The sequence below is a fragment of the Melopsittacus undulatus genome, chromosome 7 (genome assembly GCF_012275295.1).
Source record: "Melopsittacus undulatus isolate bMelUnd1 chromosome 7, bMelUnd1.mat.Z, whole genome shotgun sequence".
NCBI lineage: Eukaryota > Metazoa > Chordata > Aves > Psittaciformes > Psittaculidae > Melopsittacus > Melopsittacus undulatus.
The window spans coordinates 60,643,610-60,668,212 of NC_047533.1; the positions used below are offsets into that span (position 1 = coordinate 60,643,610).

At 38.4% G+C, this 24,603-nt stretch overlaps 1 protein-coding gene across 1 annotated transcript in view; it reads left to right on the top strand.

Moving 5' to 3' along the window:
• Positions 1–23,743, top strand: part of CDS1 (CDP-diacylglycerol synthase 1) — a 32,665-nt gene extending 8,922 nt beyond the window's left edge. Inside the window, exons 2-13 of the mRNA XM_034064866.1 lie at positions 592–719; positions 4,529–4,625; positions 7,477–7,574; positions 9,707–9,846; positions 11,371–11,429; positions 13,692–13,774; positions 15,201–15,288; positions 16,336–16,404; positions 17,214–17,366; positions 19,583–19,702; positions 21,647–21,750; positions 22,344–23,743. Of these exons, the coding sequence (XP_033920757.1) occupies positions 592–719; positions 4,529–4,625; positions 7,477–7,574; positions 9,707–9,846; positions 11,371–11,429; positions 13,692–13,774; positions 15,201–15,288; positions 16,336–16,404; positions 17,214–17,366; positions 19,583–19,702; positions 21,647–21,750; positions 22,344–22,473 (1,269 nt within the window). The 3' untranslated portion in view covers positions 22,474–23,743. The remainder of the gene's footprint in view (positions 1–591; positions 720–4,528; positions 4,626–7,476; positions 7,575–9,706; positions 9,847–11,370; positions 11,430–13,691; positions 13,775–15,200; positions 15,289–16,335; positions 16,405–17,213; positions 17,367–19,582; positions 19,703–21,646; positions 21,751–22,343) is intronic.
• Positions 23,744–24,603: the final 860 nt, after the last annotated feature.

Here is a 24,603-nt window from a genome sequence, read left to right on the forward strand (position 1 = left end):
AGGGGGGTTGGAACTAGATGATCTTAAGTTCCTTTCCAGCCCTAACTATTCTATGATTGTATGTATGTATGAGATTGTGCCAGCAATCTCTGTTCATTGTACAAAGGGACTATTTTTCAAGCATTCAGTTTAATTTTTTTGTTTCTTAATGTGTCATTAAACCACCAAGAAACCCTTCTCCTTATTCCATAAAAGGTTAGTTTGAGATGCGACAGAATGTCTTGGAGGGTTGGAGATTTCTGTTAAACTTATGTGTTCTGTGTCAGCTGCAGCATTTCTGGAAAAATATATCCTCATGCTTTCTCTATGTGGGCTGTAAAAGTGCCTAGAATGAGAAGATTCTTGAGCACAGTAGGTAATGTCACAACATCTGACTTCTGGTCTTCTTATAAATATTTATTGGGATATATTTGTCTCCTAAAACATCTGCAGTTTCACTAGTATACCACTGCTGTCTTTTTAAAAGGTAATGTAAATATTATCAGTTCCTAAAGCAATGTTTTTTGACTCTGAATAATGTTTCTTGACATAATAACTAATGACCTTGGGTGTTTGCCTTTTTGTTTTTTTTTTTTTCTTTTTCCTTCATAGGAGGAGGATTTGGAAAAAAGGCTTTGTGAGTTGGACCTTAGAAGTGATTTAGATGTTCCCGATATTCCTCCACCAACAGACAGCACTCCAGAAATCCTCAAAAGGGCTTTGTCAGGCTTGTCTGCCAGGTATAGTAAAACCAACAGATCTCAAATGTAATAGCTGCTGGCTAAAATTCATAAAGATTATGCTGCAGTTTTAAATTTCATATGATGTGCATGTAAATTCAAGGTTAAGTTTTTACTGGATATCATTGATTCATTTATTCTTTGACAGTTCCTTCAGTGTAATATTTTTTGCATATACCAGAAGATTGTTCACTGCATATGTTTCTAAGTACACTGCTGCAATGTTTAGCTACAGTTTACATCAGTTTACATAAAGATTTGCTGGTGCTCAGTGTAAGCATTGCAACAAAATAGGCTAAAGAATATTTGGTTTTGATTTCCAGAGTAACTAATTCTGGGAATTAAAATAAACTGATTTCCTATATTCAAGATTAAGGGTGGTGGCATTTGTGTATGAATGAGAAGGAAGAAAGTGTAAATTCTCTGGATGAGCTTTGCTAGCTTTTTCTGACAGCATTTATACTTCTGAATAATTTTTCTTTATAGTTAAGTACAACATAGCTTTTATTGTCATACCTTTTGAAACAACATTAATTTTTTTTCCTACCATCTCTTTCCAAACCTAGGTTTCTGCCTTCAAATCCTGCTCAAAGGAGCTTAAGGGCTAGCAAATGCAGGGGAAAGTGTATGTGCATAGATAGATAGATTATTCTGGGGATCTGCTTATTCACAGAGGAGTAATAAAGTTCCTAGTATAATTTTTTTTATGCAGTCTCTTTTACAACATTTGATCAGTCAAACCATTTGGAGGTGGCAATTCACATCACATTTTTTCAGTAAGGCAATGTAAGATGTAAGGAGCCAAGCAATATCGAATGTGTATTTTTAGTTCATTTTAGGTATCACAAGAGTTGGAAGAAGGACCTCTAATCCAGACTGTGATTAAAATATTCCAAAACCTTACATAAAAACTGGTCTCCAGTAGGTATCTCCAACAGCAGTGTGAAACTACTTTTTTCCTTTTTTTTTAATTGCTCCTTTTCTAATCCATTGTCTGTTTGTGTTGGGATGTCTGGGAGCTGTGAACAAATGTATTGTTCCCAGGTTTCAAAAAGCCTGTTTCTAAACTGCACCAGCTGTAGGCAGAACATGGCATTCTCCACCACCATCGTGGTGCAAGCAGTATCTAGTTCCTGTCACTTTCAGACTTCACTTGCCATGTTAAATGCTGCAGAAGTCTTAGGTCTCCAAATCAGACTTGTTCCAAAAGGCACTTGCATGGTCACACCCAAAGACTACAATGAAGAGGTGCAGGCAAAACCTTTCCTGTTTCACATGCTTGAAATTCTTTATTGGAGTGTTTACACAAAGGTGTGAAATATGCACAAGGTTTCTTTGAATGCAAAATTAAGTTCTTGATGCTTCATGAATGCAAGATGCAAAATTACATGCTAGTTTAGCAACTGGCAGTCCCACCAGAGCTGTTGTCATAATGTGCAACATGAATGAATTGCAATGTCATTCTCAGAAATATTGGCCTTTAGAGGAATCCATAACTTTCCAGTAGAAAGTTAAGATACAACTTATCAGGTGGCTTCCTGCATTGTGGAGCTTGTCTTACTGAAGCTGTCTTTCCAGTGCTGCACTTGTCAACACCTTCAAGATACTATATGATATTTTAACATTATTCATAAGGGAAGTTAAATTCTTTTAAAGGACCCTTGTTCATTATAGATATGCCACTAGGAGCTAGCTGCTACTTTATAGCCCATGTCATAGAGAAACATAAAGCATCTGTTGCGATAAAGCCTGTTGTGCCTTTGTTCTGATACTTAAGACAAATCCAGTTACTGGTTTTAGCCACCATTAACCTGTCAATGAATAACATATTTGAAAATCAAATTAATATAGTTGAAGTTTATATTAAAACTGGAGTATGATGCAGAAGTAAGAGTGTCCCATGAATCACCTGATGCAGCAATGGAACACAAGACTAATACAAAGCAAAACATTAAAAAGTATTTTTCCAAGTGGTAGTAGGGGTTTCATGTTTAGAAGTAACTTGTGATTAGATGGTTCAGTGTAATCTTAGAGCAAAATTCTTGATGGGAAAAACACAGGCAAAAGAGGAGAAAAACTACTGAAAAAGGAGTATGAACAATAAAATACACACTATTGTTGACTATAAACATTTTCATGGCAGATTGGAGCATGTGATGAGGGTTTTAATTAATATTTTTATTTTTATTTAACTGGGCTCTTGGTTTTTCCTGGTAGAGGCCTTTGGAGGCAGGGGGGTAGAGCTGTGGTGGTTTGGGAAATAACATTTTGGTTACTTTAGAAATTGCACCAAAAAAAACAACAAAAAGCCCAACATCATCATCAAAGACTTCGTAGTTGTTTGTGGGGGGGTTTTGTTTGTTTGTTTTTTAAAGAAACACTTACTTTTGCAAGGAAAGCATTCTGCACCTCAAATACTCTGTTCAGTTTTAGGCCTCTCACTACAAGAAAGACAGTAAGATGCTGGAGTCTGTCCAAAGAGCAATGAAACTGGTGAAGAGTGTCTAGAAAGCTGCCTGGTGGAAAAGGAACTTGGAGTATTGGTTGACAGCCAGGTGAATATGGGCCAGCAGTGTGCCCAGGTGGCCAAGAGCATCTTGTCCTGTATCAGAACTAGGGTGGCCAGCAGGACTAGGATAGTGATCATCCCCCTGTTCTCAGCACTGGTGAGGCCACAGTTTTGAGACACTCACTACAAGAAAGGCCTTGAGGTGCTGAAGTCTGTCCAAAGAGGAGCAATAAAGCTGCTGAAGGGTCTAGGGTACAAGTCCTGTGAGGAATGGCTGAGGGAACTGGGGAAAAGGAGGCTCAGGGGAGACCTTATAGCTCTCTATAACTACTTAAAAAGTGGTTGTGGTGAGGTGGGTGTTGATATTTCCTCCCAAGTAATAAGCAATAGGACAAGAGGAGATGGCCTCAAGCTGTGCCAGGGGACATTTAGATTGAATATTAGGAAAAGTTTCTTCTCAGAAAGGATTGTCAAGCACTGGAACAGGCTGCCCAGGGAAGTGGCTGAGTAACCGTCCCTGGAGGTACGTAAAAGACTTGTAGCTGTGGCATTCGGGGACATGGTTTACTGGTGGACCTGTCAGTGCTGGGGTAATGGTTGGACTTGATCTTAAAGGTCTTTTCCAACCTAAATAATTCTGTGATTTTATGGTAGCAGGAATTTCTATTCTGCTTTCCTTAGGTAGCCACTTGCAGCTGCAAAAGTTTATGAGGGCAAAAAAGGACAGCTACTTTGATCCATCACCTGTTATTGTCACATGTTTTTCTGTGCTGGTTCCAGTACTCACAAGAGCACAGGACTGCTTTCAAAAGATAACCCTCTACCTGGCAAAATAGCTATTTTGCTGCTATGGAAAGTCAGTGATTGTTTGGTTTTTGTTTTGGCTGTTACTCTCAGGATTGTGTCCTTTTAACCTGCAGCCTTTCTTTCATATGTAAGCTTTTACATGACTGGGCCCCTATCAATCTTGCTGATTATGTGTTGCTTTTTGAGGGTCATGATGTGTTTTTATAGCAGCCTCAGTATGGAGTTGATCCGTTTAATTGCAAATTACATTTTTGGGGGAAGCATGGAGGAAGAAGAAAGGTGGCTAACTTGAATTTTTTTTACTGTGTATGCTGGTTAGTTGGATAGTTGGTTGATTCTGTGTTTCCTGTGTTCCTGTTTTATTAAACACTGTTTAATAAAACAATGTGTATTAGAAACAGAAGCACTGTTTCTAATACACTTTAGTGAGTAAAGGAAGTGGCACTTATTTTTATTTATAACTGCTTGCTTTTTATTGTGTTTGTTTTCATAGATGGAAAAATTGGTGGATTCGTGGAATTCTCAGTCTAGCTATGATTTCTGGGTTTTTTCTGGTCATATACCTGGGATCGTTTATGCTGATGCTTCTGGTAAGTTTGTTTAAATACATTCTGCCATGCAGGTGTTATTTGATCTCTTATACATTGTGCGTAACAGAACTGGAAGCAAACCACGCAGGTAATTCAGAGCATTTGTCTCTTACTTGTGTTAAATGTAAATGCTTCTTAAAAACGCTGGACATATTCACAGCTGGGTGTTGTTGGTAAAGCATTTGTTATATACTGTAATTCATTTGGATTTTTAAAGTAAGAATTAAAGTAACTTTAAGAAGTTGAATGATTGTTGCCTTAAAGTTTAGCAAACTGCTGTGATCCAGTTCCTTGTGCAATTCACATCACCTACTGTTATATTCTTTGAGGCTTGTTTTAAGAAAACAGTCCCCCCAAAACCAAGCAAAAAATCCAAACCAAAACAAAATAAAAATCAAACCAAGAATCAAAACAAAACTCAAAAAACCAAAACCACAAGAATTTAATTTCTGAAGCTGAGGAAAGGGGGCAGCTCTGGTCTGCTGTCTGTGACCAGGATTGAATGCCTTTGCTCAGGCATGCTATGTTAATTCCCTGCTTCTTTATGGGGCTGCCTTGTGGCCTTTGGTTTATCTGTAGAATGGAGCTAGATCCTTTTCCAAGGTACACAGGAAAAGTGAATTTTTAGGTCATGAAGTTAAATAATAATACCTGTGCATATCTGGTCAGCATTTACTAATTCTTTCCATCATTGATGATGTTTTTATTGAATAATGGCTTTACTATCTTTGCCAGTGATAGCAAGTAAGAGGCAGGAATGCAGCTTCTAAAACACTGAAATTGGTACTTCTGGGTAACTACTTTGATTTTTTGAGTCTAAGTTTGTTTAGCTGTCAAAATGTGGTTTTGCTTTTTTCATGGCCTCCTGTGAAACACCTTTTGGATTGTATTTGTAGAATCATTTCCATCAAAGTTGGAAAAGACCTTTAATATCATCAAGTCCAACTCTAAACCCAGCACTGCCAAGTCTGCCACTAAACCATGTCCCTAAGTGCCACATCTGAATGTCTTTTACATACTTCCAGGGATGGTGACTCAGCCACTTCCCTGGGCAGCCTGTTCCCATGTTTGCTACCATTTCTGAGAAGCAGTTATTCCTAATATCCAAAGTAAACCTCCCCTGGCATAGCTTAAGGCCATTTCCTGTTGTCCTATTGCTTGTTTCTTGGGAAAAGAGACCTAAATCCACCTTGCTGCAATCACCTTTCAGGTAGCTGTAGAGAGAAATAAGGTCTCAGGTGAATGATGTAACAAGCTTGTAATTCACTGTTTTATTGGTGGAGGATTTTCTTTATTGTATGTGAAGAAACAACAAAAAAAGCCTCTTTAAAGTGTAGGTGATTGTAGAGAGGTATTTTTTTTCCTTCCTTTCATAGTCTGTTACACTTCAGAATGATCATAACTAACAAAAGGGAACTAATGAATTTGCAGTATAATTTATTGTATTAGTGGTATACTCTTGAGACTTCAATCATGGGCAAAGTTACCAAGCAATGAATCAAAAAGTAATTAAAATTACTATAGAATTGGAATAGATTTCTTCCTCTGTTCTGACATAAAATGAAAGCTGTCTTCTTAATATAGTAAACTGTTCATAGAGTTGACATTTGATACTATGTCTCAAAGAATGGAGGGGGAAAAAGTTTTGTTAATTATTTAATTTCACTGGAATCAAATAGTTTGTATTTAAACAAAAGTTTACCTAAATATTGAGACTGAAAATACCCTGACATCTGTAGGACAGGTAAACCGGTGAGGTCTGGAGGACAAGCACTGAGATTGCTCTGAGAAGTTGAGGCACGTTTTATGTTTGCCAGTTGCTAAGGTAATAGGCACAAGCTTCCATGTCATTGAATCCTAGTGTGCTTTTCCACTGTAAGATGCAGTCATTTAACGTTGTTTTTGCATATAGCACTGAGGTTTTCTCAGTTAGGGTAAGCAAAAATAAAAGAGCACAAGATAGGGGAGCTTCAAAATTAACTCGCTGAGGTGGAGTAAGACTCTCTTGAGCTGTGCTCACATGTTGAGCAAGATGAAATTTATTCATGATTGCAGGTGGTAAGAGAATACTGCAAAGCCTAGCATGCTGAATGTGCAGTTGGCATGGGTAGGTTCTTACTTCTGCCTGTGCATGGGATTGGTGATGACCTATGTTTGGCAATACTTGATGTCTGGGAAGGGCGATCTGCTTGGTGTCGGTGGATGAGGCAAAACTGGCAGAAAGTCCTTTGGTCACCAAAGGCTGATAGGACCTACTATGAGACTTTTATGGGCAAGCACTGAAGTACTGACATCAGCAAAACAACATTAAGGCTATGAAGGGCGTGATGTTAATACCTGAATTAGATGAGCTTTGTTTCCAATCAGCAATGCTAATTGCCCTTAATGAGATGTTTGCAACCGGAAGACCTGGGTGTCCAAGTTGTGCTGTACAGCTATTTTTTTTTTCCACTGGGTCTAGAGAATATTTCTTAAACTAAATTTAAAGATAAAACCTATCCAAAAGAAATAGAAGAGCCTTATTTACAGCAAGTACATTTGACCTGCTGCTGCCAGACTGTTTTAATGAAGAAAAGTCAGAAGTTTTCCTTTGTTTCATGAAGAGTATTCTTGCAGGTAGCCCAATGTGTGGTTTTTCTCAGCATGCCTAGGGGTTATGAGGTTTTTTTTTTTTGGGGGGGGGGGGGTAAAATGGAGCTATAGTTTTCCTTGGGCTTGTTTTGAAGCTCTCTGTTTTCTGTGTGGAATCTGAATTCAGAAGAGAGTTTTCCCTTAATGCAGGTTGCAGTACTACTTGCTTTAAGAAACAACTGCAACATATCTACATGTTTTTTTATTTCTCTTTTTTTAGGTCTTAAGCATCCAAGTGAAGTGTTACCATGAAATCATTACTATAGGTTACAGAGTCTACCACTCGTATGATTTACCATGGTTTAGATCCCTCAGCTGGTGAGTAGGAAGCAAGAACATCAATAAGCAAGGATGTAAAACTTAAATCTTCATGTCCTGTCATGGTGGAATAATAGTTTTGCAGGTCATGTGCTGCCATAAAACTTGACATCTGTCTCTAATACAGGAGTCTGTAGTTGTCTTCCACCTGTGAACTTGAACAAGTCAGTAGGCCATTCACTAATATTTTTTCCTTATTATAAGTAGCGTATCTGTACACACATACGTATGCATGCATATATGCTTTAAGTCAGAACTAAGCATGCGTAAGCTATCTAAAAACATGCATAACCAAATAATCACCTGGTATGTATTACCTGAACTGCTTTAGTTTTGGTTTTGTTTATTTTTTTGCCTGTTAACATTGCATAAGGACTAAATAGAACAGGTATCTTGAAGGCTTCTCTTCACACACACACAGAGAATTAAAATAATAACATACACATTTTGAATCCTTTCCAGTTGTGCACTTGTGGGAAAGTGTTGGACACATGTAGTCTCTAAGGGGATTAAGGATATAATTCTTCAGACATGACCTGTGTTGTGTTGTTTTGGTTTTGGGTTGGGTTTGTTTTTTTAAGGAAGTTAAAATATCTAAGTTACTGCCTATCTCTTGTCACATTGCTTCTTTGCTTTTAGAAGCAACTTTACTGTATAATGTGGTGGATTCCTGCTTTTGACTCTCCTGTAAATACTAATCTTTTCCCCTCTGGTCACTGATGGATTATCCAGGGGACTGATCTGTTGACTGCTTTATTCCATAGCTTCTGGAATTACAGCTAGAGTAGACTCATACATGAATGATTCTATGGTCTTGCCAAGATTTATAGAAAAGATATGCACTCTACAACTTATTCTACTTTGGCTGTTGACCAACATTGTTTTTCCATGTGTAGCTCAAAATCAACTCCTTTGCATTGTCACACTAGTTAATGTCAAAGATCCTTTCAGTCCAACATCTTGCTACTGAGACTAAATATTAAGACATTTCAGTGTGAAGAAAGAGTCCTTTTAGTACTCTGAATATCAACTATTTGGCTTATTTAGAGATATGAAGCCTTGCAACGTGAATGTCAGCATCTATTGGGGAAAAGAAGATGAGTACTGACCACTCTCAGGCATCCAGAGATCTAGTCTTGAATCAAAAGTTTTTATCTCTGTGATTGACAAAAGTATGTTGTCTAGAGAAGTGCATCTCTTAGTGGTTTTGTATTTGCTATTTATGGGTTTTTATTGAGTGCTGCCTTGGCATTTGAGGATCCCAATGTGACCCTAGAAAGCTGAGTTACTTGAATTTACCTGAAAAAGGTGACAGAATTAATTGTGTACTGACTGTCTTTAATGAAAGGGGAAGATCTTTCAGAAAGAGATGGCTGAAGGTGACATTTCACCTCAGCTGAACTTTGGGTGTGGACATACTCTCACAAAATTGTTTTGCAACAGTTGTAGAAATAGCTGCATTTACTGGTTAGCTGATGGATTTAACCCTGTAAGATTATTACTCAGTCAAGAAAGCCAAAAGACAAAGTGTGTGGTAAAGTGGAGCAGGAGATGCATCAGTAACTCTTTCAGGTGAGAATCTTCAGGCCAGAGAGTAAAACAACTGATACATTCAGGTCCTCAAGCCCCATGTCAGCTTCACTGTCCTATAACTTCAGAGGATTTGTTATGCAAGTATCTTTTTTCCTGTTTATAAGTCAGAAATCAGAAGCTACCCTTATTAGGATACAGGAGAAGAATATGCAGAATTGCTTGTGTCGATACTGATGATAGCCAGTACTTGTTCTGTACTTATAGAATATCTGAAAAGGACTTGCATAGGTGTGGAGTATTCAACGCTAGTTAAGAATTAGGTGAATTTTCCAACTGTATCCAGCAAAATGTGTTTGTTTATCTAGTATGGTTGCTTTAGAAGAAATAAATGATGAAAATTGCCTTGTCACAGGAGACACGAGGAGTCTAAAACTGAGTTTATACCTGAATTTTATTTTCATCAATGCTCTCATCTACCCTTCTGGTTTTTCTTCTGTCTTGTGCTTTATGTTGTGATTTTTTGTTCATTATATTTTTAAGAATTACACTTAAATATATATTGTCTTGTTAAAATAACTGCTAGCTCTTGTGTGTTGTAGGTATTTTTTGCTGTGTGTGAACTACTTCTTTTACGGAGAGACTGTAGCTGATTACTTTGCTACGTTTGTTCAGAGAAGAGAGCAGCTTCAATTCCTAATTCGCTACCACAGGTTTATATCTTTTGCACTCTATTTAACAGGTAAGTGTAGGAAATTGCAAAACGGAAAGAACTTTGTGCTGCATTTGTTTCTGTGCTTATTTAACAAAAAAAAAGAGTTTGCTCCCCAGCTTTATGCACTTTCAGTTTCTTTTCCCACTTGATGTTTGAGGGAATTAGGTGTTTGCAGTTCCATTTCTCATGTGAAAAGGTGAATATAAAATTTTGCATTCACTGAGAAGAAGAAAACAGCCTAAACAAGTAGATGATCTTGAAGAAGTTGAGCTAATAGTGCTCAAGAGAAGTTGCTGTGAAGTAATTTTGATTGCTGAAGAGTTGCAGCTCAGTACCTGAATGTGTGAATGCTATTTTGGCGGTCTGTGGAGATTACCTGTGTATGTAATTATTGTGCTGGGTTAATGCTTTATTGTGCAAGTGTTTTGCTAGGTCTACAGCAATAAGATTTACTAATATATTTTAAAATGATTATTCAAAATGCCTGAGGCTTTATTTTCTCTACAAGATGTTCAGATGCTTGCCTCATGAATAGATCTTCCTCCCTATTCAAGGAAAGAATTTTTAAAACCCTTTTATGTAGGAAGAAGAGACAAGCTGGAATTCCTGCAGGGTATTGCTTTGTGAACTTGTAAATACAGCCCATAGTGTTTTCAGCAATGCAGTTAATGTTACGTTAGCCTAAAATTAAATCAGTTGAAGACTCAGATTAGCCTAAGGGTCAGGAGGTTGCTATGTTACAGTTACATTAAGAAATGGGATCTTCATGATGAACTGTCAGTCTCTCTACTGTTCTTTTCTCTTTTTTTAAAAAAACAGATAAAAACAGGTGCTTCTACTGCAAACTGAAACCAGCTTTGCAAGACTTGCCCTTTTCCAGTTGCCTTTGGCTTGAGGAAACTAACTTAACTAATGCTTCTTGACTGCGGAAGGGAAATGAAGGGGGTGATGAGACAACCCAGTCATGAGCAAAAGCAGGAGGCAGAGCATAGCAGAGCCCCTTGGCAGCTGTCCCATTGGGATTGCAGGGTCACTGCAGGGCGTCTTCAGGATTCTTTTGAGTGTGTCTGACCCTGCTAGCATAGGAAGTTGCCCTAGAGGAGAAGGGGTGCTCTGTTAGCTACCCAGAACGTTTCTTTCAGTCTGTTGAGTTCTTCAGTACCTGCACTTCACACTTTTGTTGCATGCAGCCACATACCTGTCTGGGGGAAAGGAGCAAGCTGGTCTTTTCCTTTCAGTCATTTCTGTTAATTATTCAAAACCAGCTTGTTGACCTGGTTTTTGAGTGTTTTTTAAAGGTGATGGTCTTCCCTAAAACTGATCCCTATGATGAGAACTTGTAAGTAAGGAAATAGATGCTCTTTACTGATGTTAACTAATTTTTGTGCTCTAATAGGGATATTTCTATATGTACATTTAACTGAATACAATCAAATGCTTCTAGCCACAGAGGGATTAAAAGTTGTTTCAAGGGAAGAGGCTTGCTGTTATATCACAGTTCAGTATAATTAAGTATAAGATGGTACAAACTACACTTGCTTTGTTTTACAGGCTTCTGCATGTTTGTTTTGAGTTTAGTGAAGAAACATTATCGTCTGCAATTTTACATGGTGTGTATTACCCACTTTGCTGTGGTCACTCATTTTATGAATGTCACTAGAAACAGTCATGTCCCTATGTTCCTAGAACAGCTTGGAAGAGGTGGTGTGGAAAATCCACTTAAGCTAACAGTAACACAAAATTCAAGGTGAGGTTGGATGGGGCTCGAAGCAGCCTGGTCTAGTGGAAGGTGTCCCTGTCCATGGCAGGGGGTTTAAGGTCTCTTTCAATCCGAAACATTCTGTGATTCTATGAAATCAAGTGGATTTGGGCTGTAGGAATCTGTTAATCTTGCAGCTTATTATTATTATATCACAGAATGTGGCCTTTCGGTCAATAAAAGCTGTCATTGGTGAGGCCTTGTGCATATACAAAGTGATACATTTCCCTCAATGATAAGCTAATAGCAAAGGGATTCCTGGAGAGAGGGGTGTGCATCTCCCTCCCAGGTCTGAATCCAAGCCATTCAGCATAGTGTGGGAAGTGGTTCCTGTGACTCAAGTGTTACTTTGTAGAGGCCCTGCTGAAGAGCTCTGAATGGAACTTGAACTTAACCTCTATGTGGAAGATTTATTGTGTGACACTTAACAGCAGTTCTAGTCATCTGCTTTGCTGTGCTTCTAGATCAATAATCTATTAAAAGAAGCCAGTGTTCTCATCTCTTGTGTTTGGCCACCTAATAAACAGCGTAGTAGCTTATCCAGAGCATGAACCTTTTTGTTATGTTTGTCTTATAGGTCAAAAACTAATTTTGTAACATCACAGGTAAAACAGACAACAAAACAAGAAAAAAACAACCACCAAACAAAAATCTCACCCCAAACCAATAAAAAAAACCCCTAAAACGACTACTGAACAACCCCACTTCTATATAGGAATGATTAGAAGCAATAATAAAACAGTAATGCAGTACAGCTCCTGCCTTTGAAGAACTGGAGCAGTCAGGGCATTGTGCAATCTTAAAGACTTCCTAAAGCTCCGGGTATTAAGCCCTCTGTTTCTACAGTGCTTTAGGTAGCACTTAGAATTGAGGATCCCTGATTCTAGACTAGACTTAGCTGAGCCCTGTATGAGTATGTAAAAAAGTCTTTTACTGAAAAACAAAATCACCCTGTTTGTGGAGAACTTGCCTGACAGGGGGACGCAGCTTTTCTAGGAGAGGTGAGGTAGTCTTTATCTTCTTATCTGACCCCCCTCCTCCCCAAGTCCTCATCTTCAGGTGGGCATAGGGCAAGTATATTCATTTTCCATGGGGTTTTTTGTCTTTTTTGCCTTAGAAAAAGAGTCAGAAAAAAAGGGGTGTCAGCCATATGACTTAGTGCCTGCCCAAAAACCAGGAAGGTCTGACTACCTGAGAATTGCAGTAAACCAGAGTGAAGCTGCATATCCACTGTGTGGCAACACTGTGTTTGGACAGACAAGGAGAGTCGCCATTTGTTTTTAGGTGGTGTTCCAGTATCACTGTACAAATACTAAAAATTTTGCTGCAGAGATGCTTTAATTATCCAACAGGGAATATTTTCAGAAACCTTTTGTGGGGTCTTGCACCATTCCTTTTCAGCCTTCTTGCTGGCTGCCATAGGAAATGCTACGATAAGAGAATTAAAGTAGGACATTGAGTGTTCAGTCATCCAGACATCCAGTGCTTAAATCTGGCATTTAATGGAAGAACTACCAGTTCCTGATTTACAAGTTTTGGAAAATAAAATCTATTGTAGAATCTTTATTGGTAAGCTGTTTGGAAAAACACCAAGTACATACAGTAATACTGGGGAAAATGACTGTTTAAATGACCATGCACATAAAAATTGATGCTTTCGTTTTGCTAATCCTGAGAATGTTTATGTTTCATAAGAGGACTGGTATTCTGTTATGAGAGAGATCCACATCTGTGTACCATGACTCTTTCATGAGTAGCTCATTGCCATTTTACTGTTAAACTTCTAACACATCTGTTGTATGTATATACAGAATATCACATTGCTTACGTTTCTATGCTGCTTTTATGCTGAAGGTGTATGTCTTATTAAATCAGACGTTAAACTGCATGTTAAAAAATTCTGGGTGGAGGTAAGTGACGGGGAAGTTTCAGTACTTGCTTCAGAAAGCCAGCTAACTTGTGATATACTGTATGCACAACATCTCTTGCATTATCACTAGAAGTGGTCTTTCCTGTGAGCTCTTAAGTAGCTTCTCTAGCTGACACACCAGTATTATCAAGGTGTACAGGATCGGTGTTTTCACTAACTGTTGTGTTGTTGCATTGTTAACAGTTCGCATGGACTCATGTCACTTTGCTGATCACTGTAACTCAATCTCATCTTGTCATCCAAAATCTCTTTGAAGGCATGATCTGGTAAGGGGACAGTAATAAACTGATTTGTAACTATTGCATTAAAAGGTTGGTTGTTTTACATAGATCTGGTTAGGGAATAATCACGGGAACAGTTAAGGCAGCGCAAATGAAAGAAGCACCAATCTCTAGTTGGAAGGGGAGTTGGAGAAATTGAAACAGAAACCCCTTTAACTAGGTTGGCAGCCACAAGTATGATAGTTTTGAACAGCCACTTCATTTACTTGCAAGGAATAGGATTGCTTGCATGCTTGGTAAAATAGTTTCCATAGCATTTTGCTGAATGGATGAATATCCGCAATTCTTTTTCAATTACTCAGGAGCTTCAGGTTGCTCAGAGCTATTGAAGTTGGACCATTTAATTTGAAATTCCCAATTTGGCCTCCTTCCCCATTCAGATCAATTCAGATTACTTAAAGTATTTAAGAGTTTAAATCTTGGATATTGTTGGGTCATCTTTCTGCCCCATTTCCAGCAATATATTAAATTCTGATGATGCAGTTAAACTTAAAGCCACTTCTCAAAGAAAATGTGTGTTTTCCAACCCCACACTTCTCTAGGGACAGTGTAAACTGCCAGTTGAGAAAGAAGGACCAGACACATATGGAAGATGATTTGTATTCTTCCAAGGACATAATACTGCATGTTCCCCTTTTTCTTTTCCTGATATATGTACAACTGGGGAAATTATCACAGAAAAGATATGTTCATAGTTAGAAAGAAAACCCAAAGGTTTTCACAAAGTTTGTATAAACGGATTCTTTTCATAGTGATCATGTTCACGTGCCAGAACCTGAACCTTGTTGCCTTACTAACCTATTGTTTCATATTTCCACTGATGCTAAGCAATTTGTCATATGGTCACAAAATCTGACTTTTGGCATATTATCACATCCTTGTTTTGAAAAGGGGAAGAAAGAGGTTAACAGGCTTGAGTAACAAATTCAGATGCTGCCTGCATGCAAAGAACACTTGGAAAATTAACACAGGCTGCTCCAAACTGACAAAAGGAAGAGAAAGTGTCTTCTTTTCTAATTTAGATGCCCTTAAACTTTACAAGGAATTTGCTTGCCTTGATGTTACTAAAAACATCAACATGCTTGCATCTGTTGATTTCTTCTTAACTGTTGTACCAGTCTTCAAGCCTCATAGGAAGAAGTCATCCTGTTCACATGTTAAGCTCATGCACCAAAATCATAGTGTAACTTGAACTAACATGGACCTGTAGTGGTCTTGATTGGCTGAAGACTAAAACCAGTATAACTAAATATGCTGCTCATGGGGGAACTAGGTGAGCACATTATGAAACATAATTCCTTCTAAATACTACAGAAAAAAATCCCAGAAAGAAATGCTGCTATTTGAGTTCATGTCTTTTGTTTAGGTTTGGGCAAGTTTTCTTAATGAGACTTTTCATGTCTTTCTCCAGGTTTCTGGTTCCAATTTCAAGTGTTATCTGCAATGATATTGCCGCCTACATTTTTGGATTCTTCTTTGGCAAAACTCCATTAATAAAGGTATGTACTAAAGCACTTCCTCACTAACAAGCTTTTACAATTGACAGTATTTTTGATACTTGTTCAAAAACATGCTTATGGAGAAAATACTTTCGAGTGTACTGCATGGTACACATCTTTGCAAAAAAAACCAAACTGACGTTCCTGTTTCTGAAAACTTGTAAGTGGAAACTGGGATTAATGTGAATGTAGTATTAGCATTACAGTATAATACACTTTGAGCCTATTACGTCATAATTTATAGTTAGTTCACTTTGGAATTCAGTGCAAGTTTAACTGTACATTTATCGTAGACACTGTAATTTGAAATAAACTGCTATATCTTATAAGCCTATTTCTTGTTTGGTCTTGTTGACATAGCACTGAGACGCAGTAATCTTCCTATTCTGACAGAATATGCAAGACCCTACAGAAAGCCATGGATGTTTTCATGGTGTTAACTTTGGGGTATTTAGTTGGTTCTGATTTTCAACTGCTCCTAAATTGAAAATATGATAGAATTTGATGAAAAAAATAGCTTGCTACACTAGTGTCTCTATGCCTACAGTTATTGCCTGTATCAGTTTGCCGGTCTGAACATAGGAAGCTAGTGTCTCCTGAGAAGTGTCCCCAGCACTAACTGCCTATCATCCATGCTTCTGTCACTGTCTGAATGTGCCCTTGCTAGCAGAGGTCTCAACAGAGCCATAGCACTCATGCATGTTTCCAAGTCTTTTGCTTGGAGGAGTCCAGCTGCTTAATGCGGGTCAGTTGTGGCCAGAGGCAGGCAGCAACCTCCACACAGCAGCAGCAGATGGGAAGGGAGATCTCAGTTCCTTCAAGCTGCCTAGTGACACAAAACTGCAGCACTTTCTGTCCTTGTCTGGGACAGGTCCTAGCTATATTCTTCTATTTATCATGTTCTGTGCTGCAGTAGCTGACATTCTCTATTTCACCTTTGTAAAACCAAGTAGGAGCTTTAATGTTCACAAACAAGATCCAGAAATAGAGTAGAAAAGGGTTCAGTAGTGCAACTGATGAGGCTAACTCTATCTCTTTTGTGCCTAGCTGTCTCCCAAGAAGACCTGGGAAGGGTTCATTGGAGGCTTCTTTTCCACAGTTGTATTTGGATTTATTGTAAGTAACCACGGGACTTTTATTGTATAGGTTCAGTCTTCAACTTCGCATTTCTCTTGAAGCAAAATTACTAACAAATATAGTAATCTCAAATTGCTGAAAGCCCAAGAGTCGGGGGGAATAGGGGGCTTGGCTAGAGAATTCTGCCAATTCTTAACTAGCTAGGAAAGGGTTACACTTCCTGAATGAGTTATATTGACCCTTTTGCCATTACTATTACTGTATCTGGAATAATTTTTAGTTGTAGCCTTATTTTGAAATTGAAGTTTATTGATGGCATTATTTATGATTTGTGAAGTAGTACTTTTGTATTACCTACTTTATAATTGTATTTCTCCTAAGAAGTAGTTTACACTGATGTAAACTACATGTAAACTACCATAGAAGGTTCTAACAGCATACAGGAACTGTTTGGATGAGGAACTTATCACCAAGGTCAGCAGAAGTTGTGACTGCCAAATCTGATAGTAGTGATAGTTTGAGTTTTAATGAAGAAATGAACTGCAAAGAAATTATAAGTGGCTAACATTTGGGGATTTTATAATGCAGAAATGCCCAGTAGGTGTGAATCTGAGAAATATGAGAAGGAAAACAAGTTGGGAAATCATCACTAAGCATCTGGAACATCTATATATGTCTGCCTTGTTGAGGCATTCTGCAACTCTAGGCTGATTTTACACCATTCTGCATCTTGTTATTAAAAAGATTTTCATTATCCTGAGCTTGTGATGACAAATCCATCCATTACTGTATGATTTTTAACTGTAACAACAAATGCCTATTTCAAGAGTCCTTGTTTTGCTTTTCAGTTTTCCTATTTTCTGGCTCAACATCAGTACTTTGTCTGCCCTGTGGAATATAACAGTGAAACCAACAGATTTGTGACAGAGTGTGAACCTTCAGAGCTCTTTCAGATTAAGAAGTACCCTTTGCCACCAGTATTTCAGGCTGTGTTGGGATGGGTAAGGAAAAAGCCCAAAAAAAAACAAGGCTTTGGTTAAAATTGAAAGTATACTTCACAGCTTGAACGGTTCTCTAAACCCTTCTGCAAAAGCATAAGGATGCTGGTAAGACTTGAAGGGTAAGAACTGGATCAGTAGCATAAGCCTCTCCATTGCTCAGGCAGGGCAGGTGGTCACCCATGCAAAATTGAAATGCATTGCTGGAGTCACCTGAGCAAACTATCCTGTGTCCTTGTGGCCTGTATCTCATTTGTGCTGGAAATGGATGTCACTGAGGTGTTTTGCAGACAAACCTATTTTTGAAGAGCAACCTTTAAATTTTTGTGGTGTCATTACTTCTGTGCTGAATGAAGAACGAGTACCAGTAACTGTTCCATGTGATGTAGTCACCAACCCTTTTCCTCACACCCAGCTTGCAAATTCTTTTAAGTGAGCTGTTGTATCTTTACCTGTCAGGAAACAAGTCATCAATTATCCTACCCTACAAAGCAGTGCTTCCTAACATACAGGCTCCAGAAGCACTCCAACAGGAACAGAATACCAAATAGAAACAAAGCAGTCTCTTATTGTCTTTCCTTTAGGGCAAAGAGGAGGTAACTGGAATAAATGTAGAATAAGTGGGTTTGCAGCACTCCCCTTGCCTGTGCAGTGGTTCAGCTCAGAGTGAGTGCCCAACACTAGAGAAGGCAGTGGGCTTCACTTGTTGTTACATAGGTGTAACACTGAAGGAGAAAGTTGATGTGATTTCAAGAAGAAAGCACAAACTGGAAACCGTAGCAACCAAGCCTAAGACTAAAAGCAATTACTAACTACAGTTGGTACTTGGAAAACCAAGGTTAGATCTAGAAAGAGCTCTGGTATTTTCATACCAAATGAACGTACTGTTGCTTCAGGGACTGTGGGGTTGATTGCAAATTTAATAAGTATTTTTCTGCACAAAACCATTATGTGGACTGAGCAGAGAGAAATGTGTCCAGTAAACGTCAAGGAGACAGAAATGTCCAGCTCTGTGACAGTCTAATATGGGGTTATCAACCTTAAAAAAGAGATACTAGTTCCACATGTATTAGAGTACTTTTGTCAGGCTCTAGCAAGCCTTTTGAGGAAAGAATTTGTTTTAGCACTCTTTAAAGAGTCAAATTGAATCTACTTTTTTTGGGCAACATCCCATTTTTGGTTTTCCCTCTGTTACTCAATTCCTGATGTTCTCTCTCAGGAATATGACCAGATGTTATGTTTGGAAGACATTTTGCTTGGTGTCAAAAGATGTTAAGCCTTGTGTTCTCCCAGCAAAATTGACTTAATTCCAACTCATAAACTTTTCTGTTTGACCAACTGAATAATTTAGCTGAAAGATGTCTTAAGATAACTGCACAAAGTAGTCAAGAAGCTAATTGGTGTTCACCAGCTGTGACTCAAATTGGAAACACAGGGAACAGGATTTTTCAGCTACATATGGTGTTTATCAGGATCTGGCCAGCAGAGGCGTGTTCTGCTCTCAGGGATGTAGCCAGCATAGCATTCACTCAGAGGCTGGAGCTGGTACCATTGACTTGAAAGTGCTTAAACAAAAAGACCCTTTTTTCTAATGTGTGTCAGGAAGTCAGACAGGTACCTGTTTCCAGTGAACTTGAACGGATCCAAACAAATTTCAAATCTGTGAACAGGGTGAGGGGAGCAGTATCTGTTTAAATGCAAACCGTAAAGTATTAATAGGGGTATATCATCTCCCATTATTGCTGTATGTACACAGAGGTATGTATGTACAGTGGACAGTGCAGAATTCGTATCTGTCTTGAAAGAATTGCATGAAGGTGGAGAGCACTGGACCCCTTACTAGAGCAATACTAGCAGTTAGTGGAAAGCTCCATGGTTTACAGGAAATAAGAGCTGGAGAAGAGCCAGGAAAGACTAGAGAGTAGCATCATGTGTTAAGGAATTCGTAATTCTATTCCTTATGATCAACCAAGGGGTTGGGTGAAAAACACGTTGTTTGTTAAAATTGACTGCTATAGCAGCCCTGAATACTTTGTCCTGTTCACATGACCAGACCTTTCAGCAACTTCCTACAGTGTGTCTACTTTTCCTTTCTTTACTTTGTGTCAGGAAAACTGGAGCTTTGTGGAAATTTGTTCTGTAAGAGCCCCATTTAAAAATATTTAAGCTTAAAATGCTTATGGCCAAACATATTGAAATGCAGTGCTATTTACTTGCAGGAAACGGTGAATATGTACCCATTTCAGCTGCACAGCATCGCACTGTCGACATTTGCCTCATTAATTGGACCATTTGGAGGATTCTTTGCCAGTGGATTTAAAAGAGCTTTCAAAATCAAGGTGTGTAATGAATCCTGTAAGCCAGTCTCATTTTGCATTGTTTTTAATTTGAATTAGATAAATTGGTGGGTTGGGTTTGGGTTCTTTTAATCATTTGTTGTAGTACCTAGTGTTTCTACTAAGGTGTGACGATGTCTGAGCTGGTTTTTAGCATCAGCAGCAGTACTTTGTTTTATTAGATATATGTATGTGTTATGTTGCTTATACAAAGTTTTAGGAATGTGACTTTAGTGTTAGAAATGTACAATAATTTAGTTTTATATTTTGGTTGATAATTACTCTTCCAGGTTGTGTTGCAGAAGGGGTTTTAGACAAGCAAGCTGTGAGACATTACACTTGACATGAAAGGCAATCTGTAGATGCCCAAGAGGCACCAACAGCAGTTTTACCTTTCAGATTGGGGCAGGCTGTGTTTTACCAATAGTATTTGTGTTGTACACAGATGCTGATGAGTCAGATTCACCAAAGCATGAGAGATGTTTGGCTGCCTTTGCCAATACAATGCTGCCTTGTAGCAAGAGTGTGTATTGGCAAATGGTATGATGTGCTAACCTCTGTTTATTGCAAGGTGTGCGCTGTCGCTTGTGGCAGTGTTGTCCCTGGCTGATATTAAGTGGCAGCAGGAGTATGGGAAGAGGGCAGCCCCAAATTTTCTCCCGACCTTCTTTATGTCTTGGTAGGACTGCTGTAATTCTTATCCTGTTGCTTATTGTTGTTCTTGTTGTTTTTCCCTATGTCAACCAGTTTTGGCATGTGCTTTGCACAGACGCATATCAACCTCTTCGTTTGTGCTGAACTCCCATACATGTGCTTGTACTTACCCTCTTCCTTATACTGGTCCAAGCAGCTTGTCTGGCACTGTCTGGCTAGCTACAGCCTTGTGTGCTGTCATACCTGTGTATGTCCAGGTAGTAAAGACTGTGTGAAGAAGGGCTTCTGAAGGGAAAAAGTGCTTCTGGAAAGCAACACTTAAAGTAGAATATAAAAAAGTAGATATTAATTTTTTTTTAATATATATATTTCTGGGCCCCAGTGTGGTGACCAGGGACTGTCAGGAAGACAGGGATATTGTGGAATTGTTACTGACGGCCGCATGTATGCTAGATTGAACACTTTAAGCTTGCCCAGCAAGCTGCTGGAATGGCAGTGGCACAGGACTTGTTTAACTTGCTGGCAGATGCCCTGTATGTCTAAAGTCAGGCTTTTCACCCAGGAAGTTCACAAGTAAGTGTGAATGATAAAAAGGATATATGACAGAAGTTTGATAAAGCTGTTCTACGGACAAGATGGGGCAACACAAAGGTACTGTATTGAGATTTGTTTGCAAGAGAAATATTTTGAAGTAGAGACATTTTTTTCTCTCCAGGGGTTTTTGGTTGTGTTAAATATATTTACATAGTTTTTAACTATGGTTACCAAGAACCCAGTGAGACAAACAGCACCTGAATGGGCAGTACAACTTGCAGAGTCCTCAGGTTAATGCTTCTCTTGTAGCAAATACATGTTCCCTAGTAACAAAAGTTTCAGCAGCAGTTGCCAGTAGAGGAAAAAGCAATAAAAGCATTAAAGAGGAGAACCGGATTCGGCAGTCAAGAAATGACAGCCATTAGCTTAAGAGGCTTGCTACAAAATGAAGTATATATAGGCATGCAAGCGTACTCAGTACTGGCAAACCTGCACCTGACCAACTGCTGTCCTCTTGTGTGATACTGTGGACAAGTTGCTTCATCTCTTGTCTTCTCACCCCTTGACTCACCTTTGCAGTTAAAAACTCCTTTAGCAAAGGAGGCTCTTGCTAACTTTGTCTCAGTGCAGTGAAACTGTAGCTTAATTGCGGCCTTAATTTGCTACTGCCAAGTGATACATCATTAGTGTGTTTCATTGGAATCGCTGACCATCACTTTTATCTTCATTTTTTCCCTCTCCGTCCTTCACACCCAAAAGGATTTTGCAGACACAATCCCTGGGCACGGTGGAATAATGGATCGTTTTGATTGTCAGTACTTGATGGCCACTTTTGTTCATGTCTATATCACCAGTTTCATAAGGTAAGGGCTTTTTACAATATTAACTCCATAGCCTTGCATAGAAGCTGTACCGTAGCTGTTTCTTACAAGTTATGTTCCACACTGTTAGCATAGCAGAGATTACAGGTTTCTAGATCCAATTTATGCAGTCTTAAAGTACAGAACTATTAAGAAAATGCATGTAGCTGCCTAGGATTTATGTCAAGTTCAAGCTGTGCCTTGATGTTCCTGTGATTACTGTTAAAGGTAACATGTGTACCCTAAATACCAGAAAGTTTCATGCAGCAGCCTCTTAGAAGATAAACTAAAACAGATCTCTTGATGAAAAATGTTGATTACAATGATTAAGGATGAATCAGTGAATCTTATTTGTTATAAGCCTTCTTAATCTCTATTTGCAGCAAATACAAGAAATGCCTTTTAATTTCTGTTAGGGGGATGCTCTACCAGTAATGCTCATGCATCCTGATGAGAAGAATGAGAGAAATGCCTAATTTGGTGTCCCCAAAATAGGAAGGCATTGCTTGTGCAGCAAGAGGAAAATGGAAAGTTGTTGAAAAGTTTCTTTACAGTGGCTGCTTAAAAAAAAAAAATACTATTTTTTTTATTGACAGGGGCCCAAATCCCAGCAAATTACTGAAACAGCTGTTAATACTTCAGCCTGAGCAACAACTAAGTGTGTATAAAACCCTGAAATCTCACCTCATCGAAAAAGGGATCCTGCAGCCATCTCTGAGAGTGTAGTTTGTCAAAACAGAGGACTAGAAGAAACCTCCATTTACAAGAAGCCTGTGGAAAAGCATTGCAAATACAAACATAGATAACAGCTAAAGGGAGAGTAGTTTGTAGTCTGGAAGAGGTGAATGTTTCCTGAAATGAATGTGAATGCTATGACTTCCTGTTAGGACACAGAAGATCTTTTAGTCCTAAAATAAAATGCTTGCAAAGTAACAGTTCACATGATGCATATTTTAGTTCCTGAAGAGCACAGCAGCCTTCCTTCAACACCCAGCCCAACAGACTTTGCTCACCATTAGTTTTTAGTGAGTTATTTAATATTGTATATCTTAGCAATACTTTCCTTGGTCTCCTGTGGCTATTGAAACATAAACAGATGAGGCCGGTGGTCACTTTAATGTAGCTCAGTGCTATATGACAATTGGCCAGAAAATGCTTGTTAGCCTGGTCAAAGAGGTAGTTACAGCCTGCTGTGTCAGACTCCCTGTATTTACTAAATTGCTGTGGAAGTTAAACTTAGCCGTGTTTTTAACTAAACACCTTCTTACAAAACTATTTCATGCTTTCAAGAGAAAAGAACCTTTGCTGAATTATAGGTGGGCTGTTTGGGGTGTGGAGCTGCTGGCTTTTATGTTAATGTTATGGATTATAAACAAGCACCCACATCCAAGAGTAGAGATTACCTGAGAAAATGGGATTCTCTGACCCAGGAAACAGATTAGAGAGAATCTGGAGCTTAAACCCTTGGTTTCCACGGCCTGGTCAGTGTCTGAAGACAGTAATTCAAGCCTTATTCCTTGTGCCTCTTAACTACCATGTAGAATGGGGGTATTTCCTTCTTTTTAAAAGCACGTTGAGGTCCTGAGTAAGTGAAGTTCAAGTGCTAGAACAACACTTAACGTGTTATTCAGTGAAGGCTGAAGCTTTTATCTCATGAATGTGCACAGTGCAAGACAGGATATATGGTTCTTCTGCTGTGTGTTCTTATTTATTAAGAAGATTCTCAAGCAAGCTTGGGTAACCACATAGATATTTGAATGGAGAATTTAATAGAAAGCAGCTATTCTGTAAACATACGAGAAAAGCTGATGTTCTGTAATTCTCAATGCTAGCTGTTTTCTAACTTTTTTTCGTGTGACATGTCTTGATGCAAATAAAAATACACACTTTTGTGAAATGACAGAAATTACTCCTGTACAAACAGAAAGCACAAATGCCAATTTTGTTTTGGTATACTGTAACTTGATAAAACTTAATTTTTCCTATTAATTGTAAATAAGTCTTTCTCCTGCAGTTAACATACCAATGCCACATGTGTCTCTGTGTGTACATATATGTTAAAAATATTAAAAGTTGTGTGTATATATATAGGGAAAAGATGAAATTTTTAAATGGTTGGTGCTACTTGAGGATAAAACCATGGATAAAATCACTAGGGTGGGTAAAGAGATGCATCTGTAAAACACAGACTGCTTTTTTTTGAACACCACGCAGCTTGGACCACTGTACACTCTGTTTTGAACTTACGCCCTGGTAGGCACCTCCTTGTCCATCAGTGGCTGTATGGCTTGGCTTATTAATTGGAGGGGACTGAATTTCAGTCCTTCCATTAGAAGTGCAGCATAGCCTGAGATTAAAAGGTAGCACAGCCTTTCTGGGAGTGGGACATATGGAAAGGTGGTTTAAAAAGAAGGAAAGAGAAAAGAAAATGAGTGGGCAACTGTAGCAGCATATCTGGAAAGCTGAGTTTTAGGTGAAACTTTGGTTATTAATGGGACTTTAGTAGGTGCTTATGAAAAACCACAGCCATACTGGAGTTGGTATATCAAGTTGGTATATCTTTATCCTGGGTATTTGAAAAGAAATAAAATTTTAAAAAATTATATAGAGAATATATATATATATATATATATATACACAAAGGTAATTGTTACTTTGGAAACTTGAAATTTTTAGTGTCATTTTATAGCATGTATAATAAGGAAGTTAAATTATATTTTAGCATTTAATACAACAGAGCATTTGAAATTAATTGCTATGTATTTGCACAAGAGAAAGTTCAACACCACGATTCTGCTGTTCAAATGAAGAAGGAATCACTTGTGAACTCACTCATCAACTCTCTGGCCAGAACAA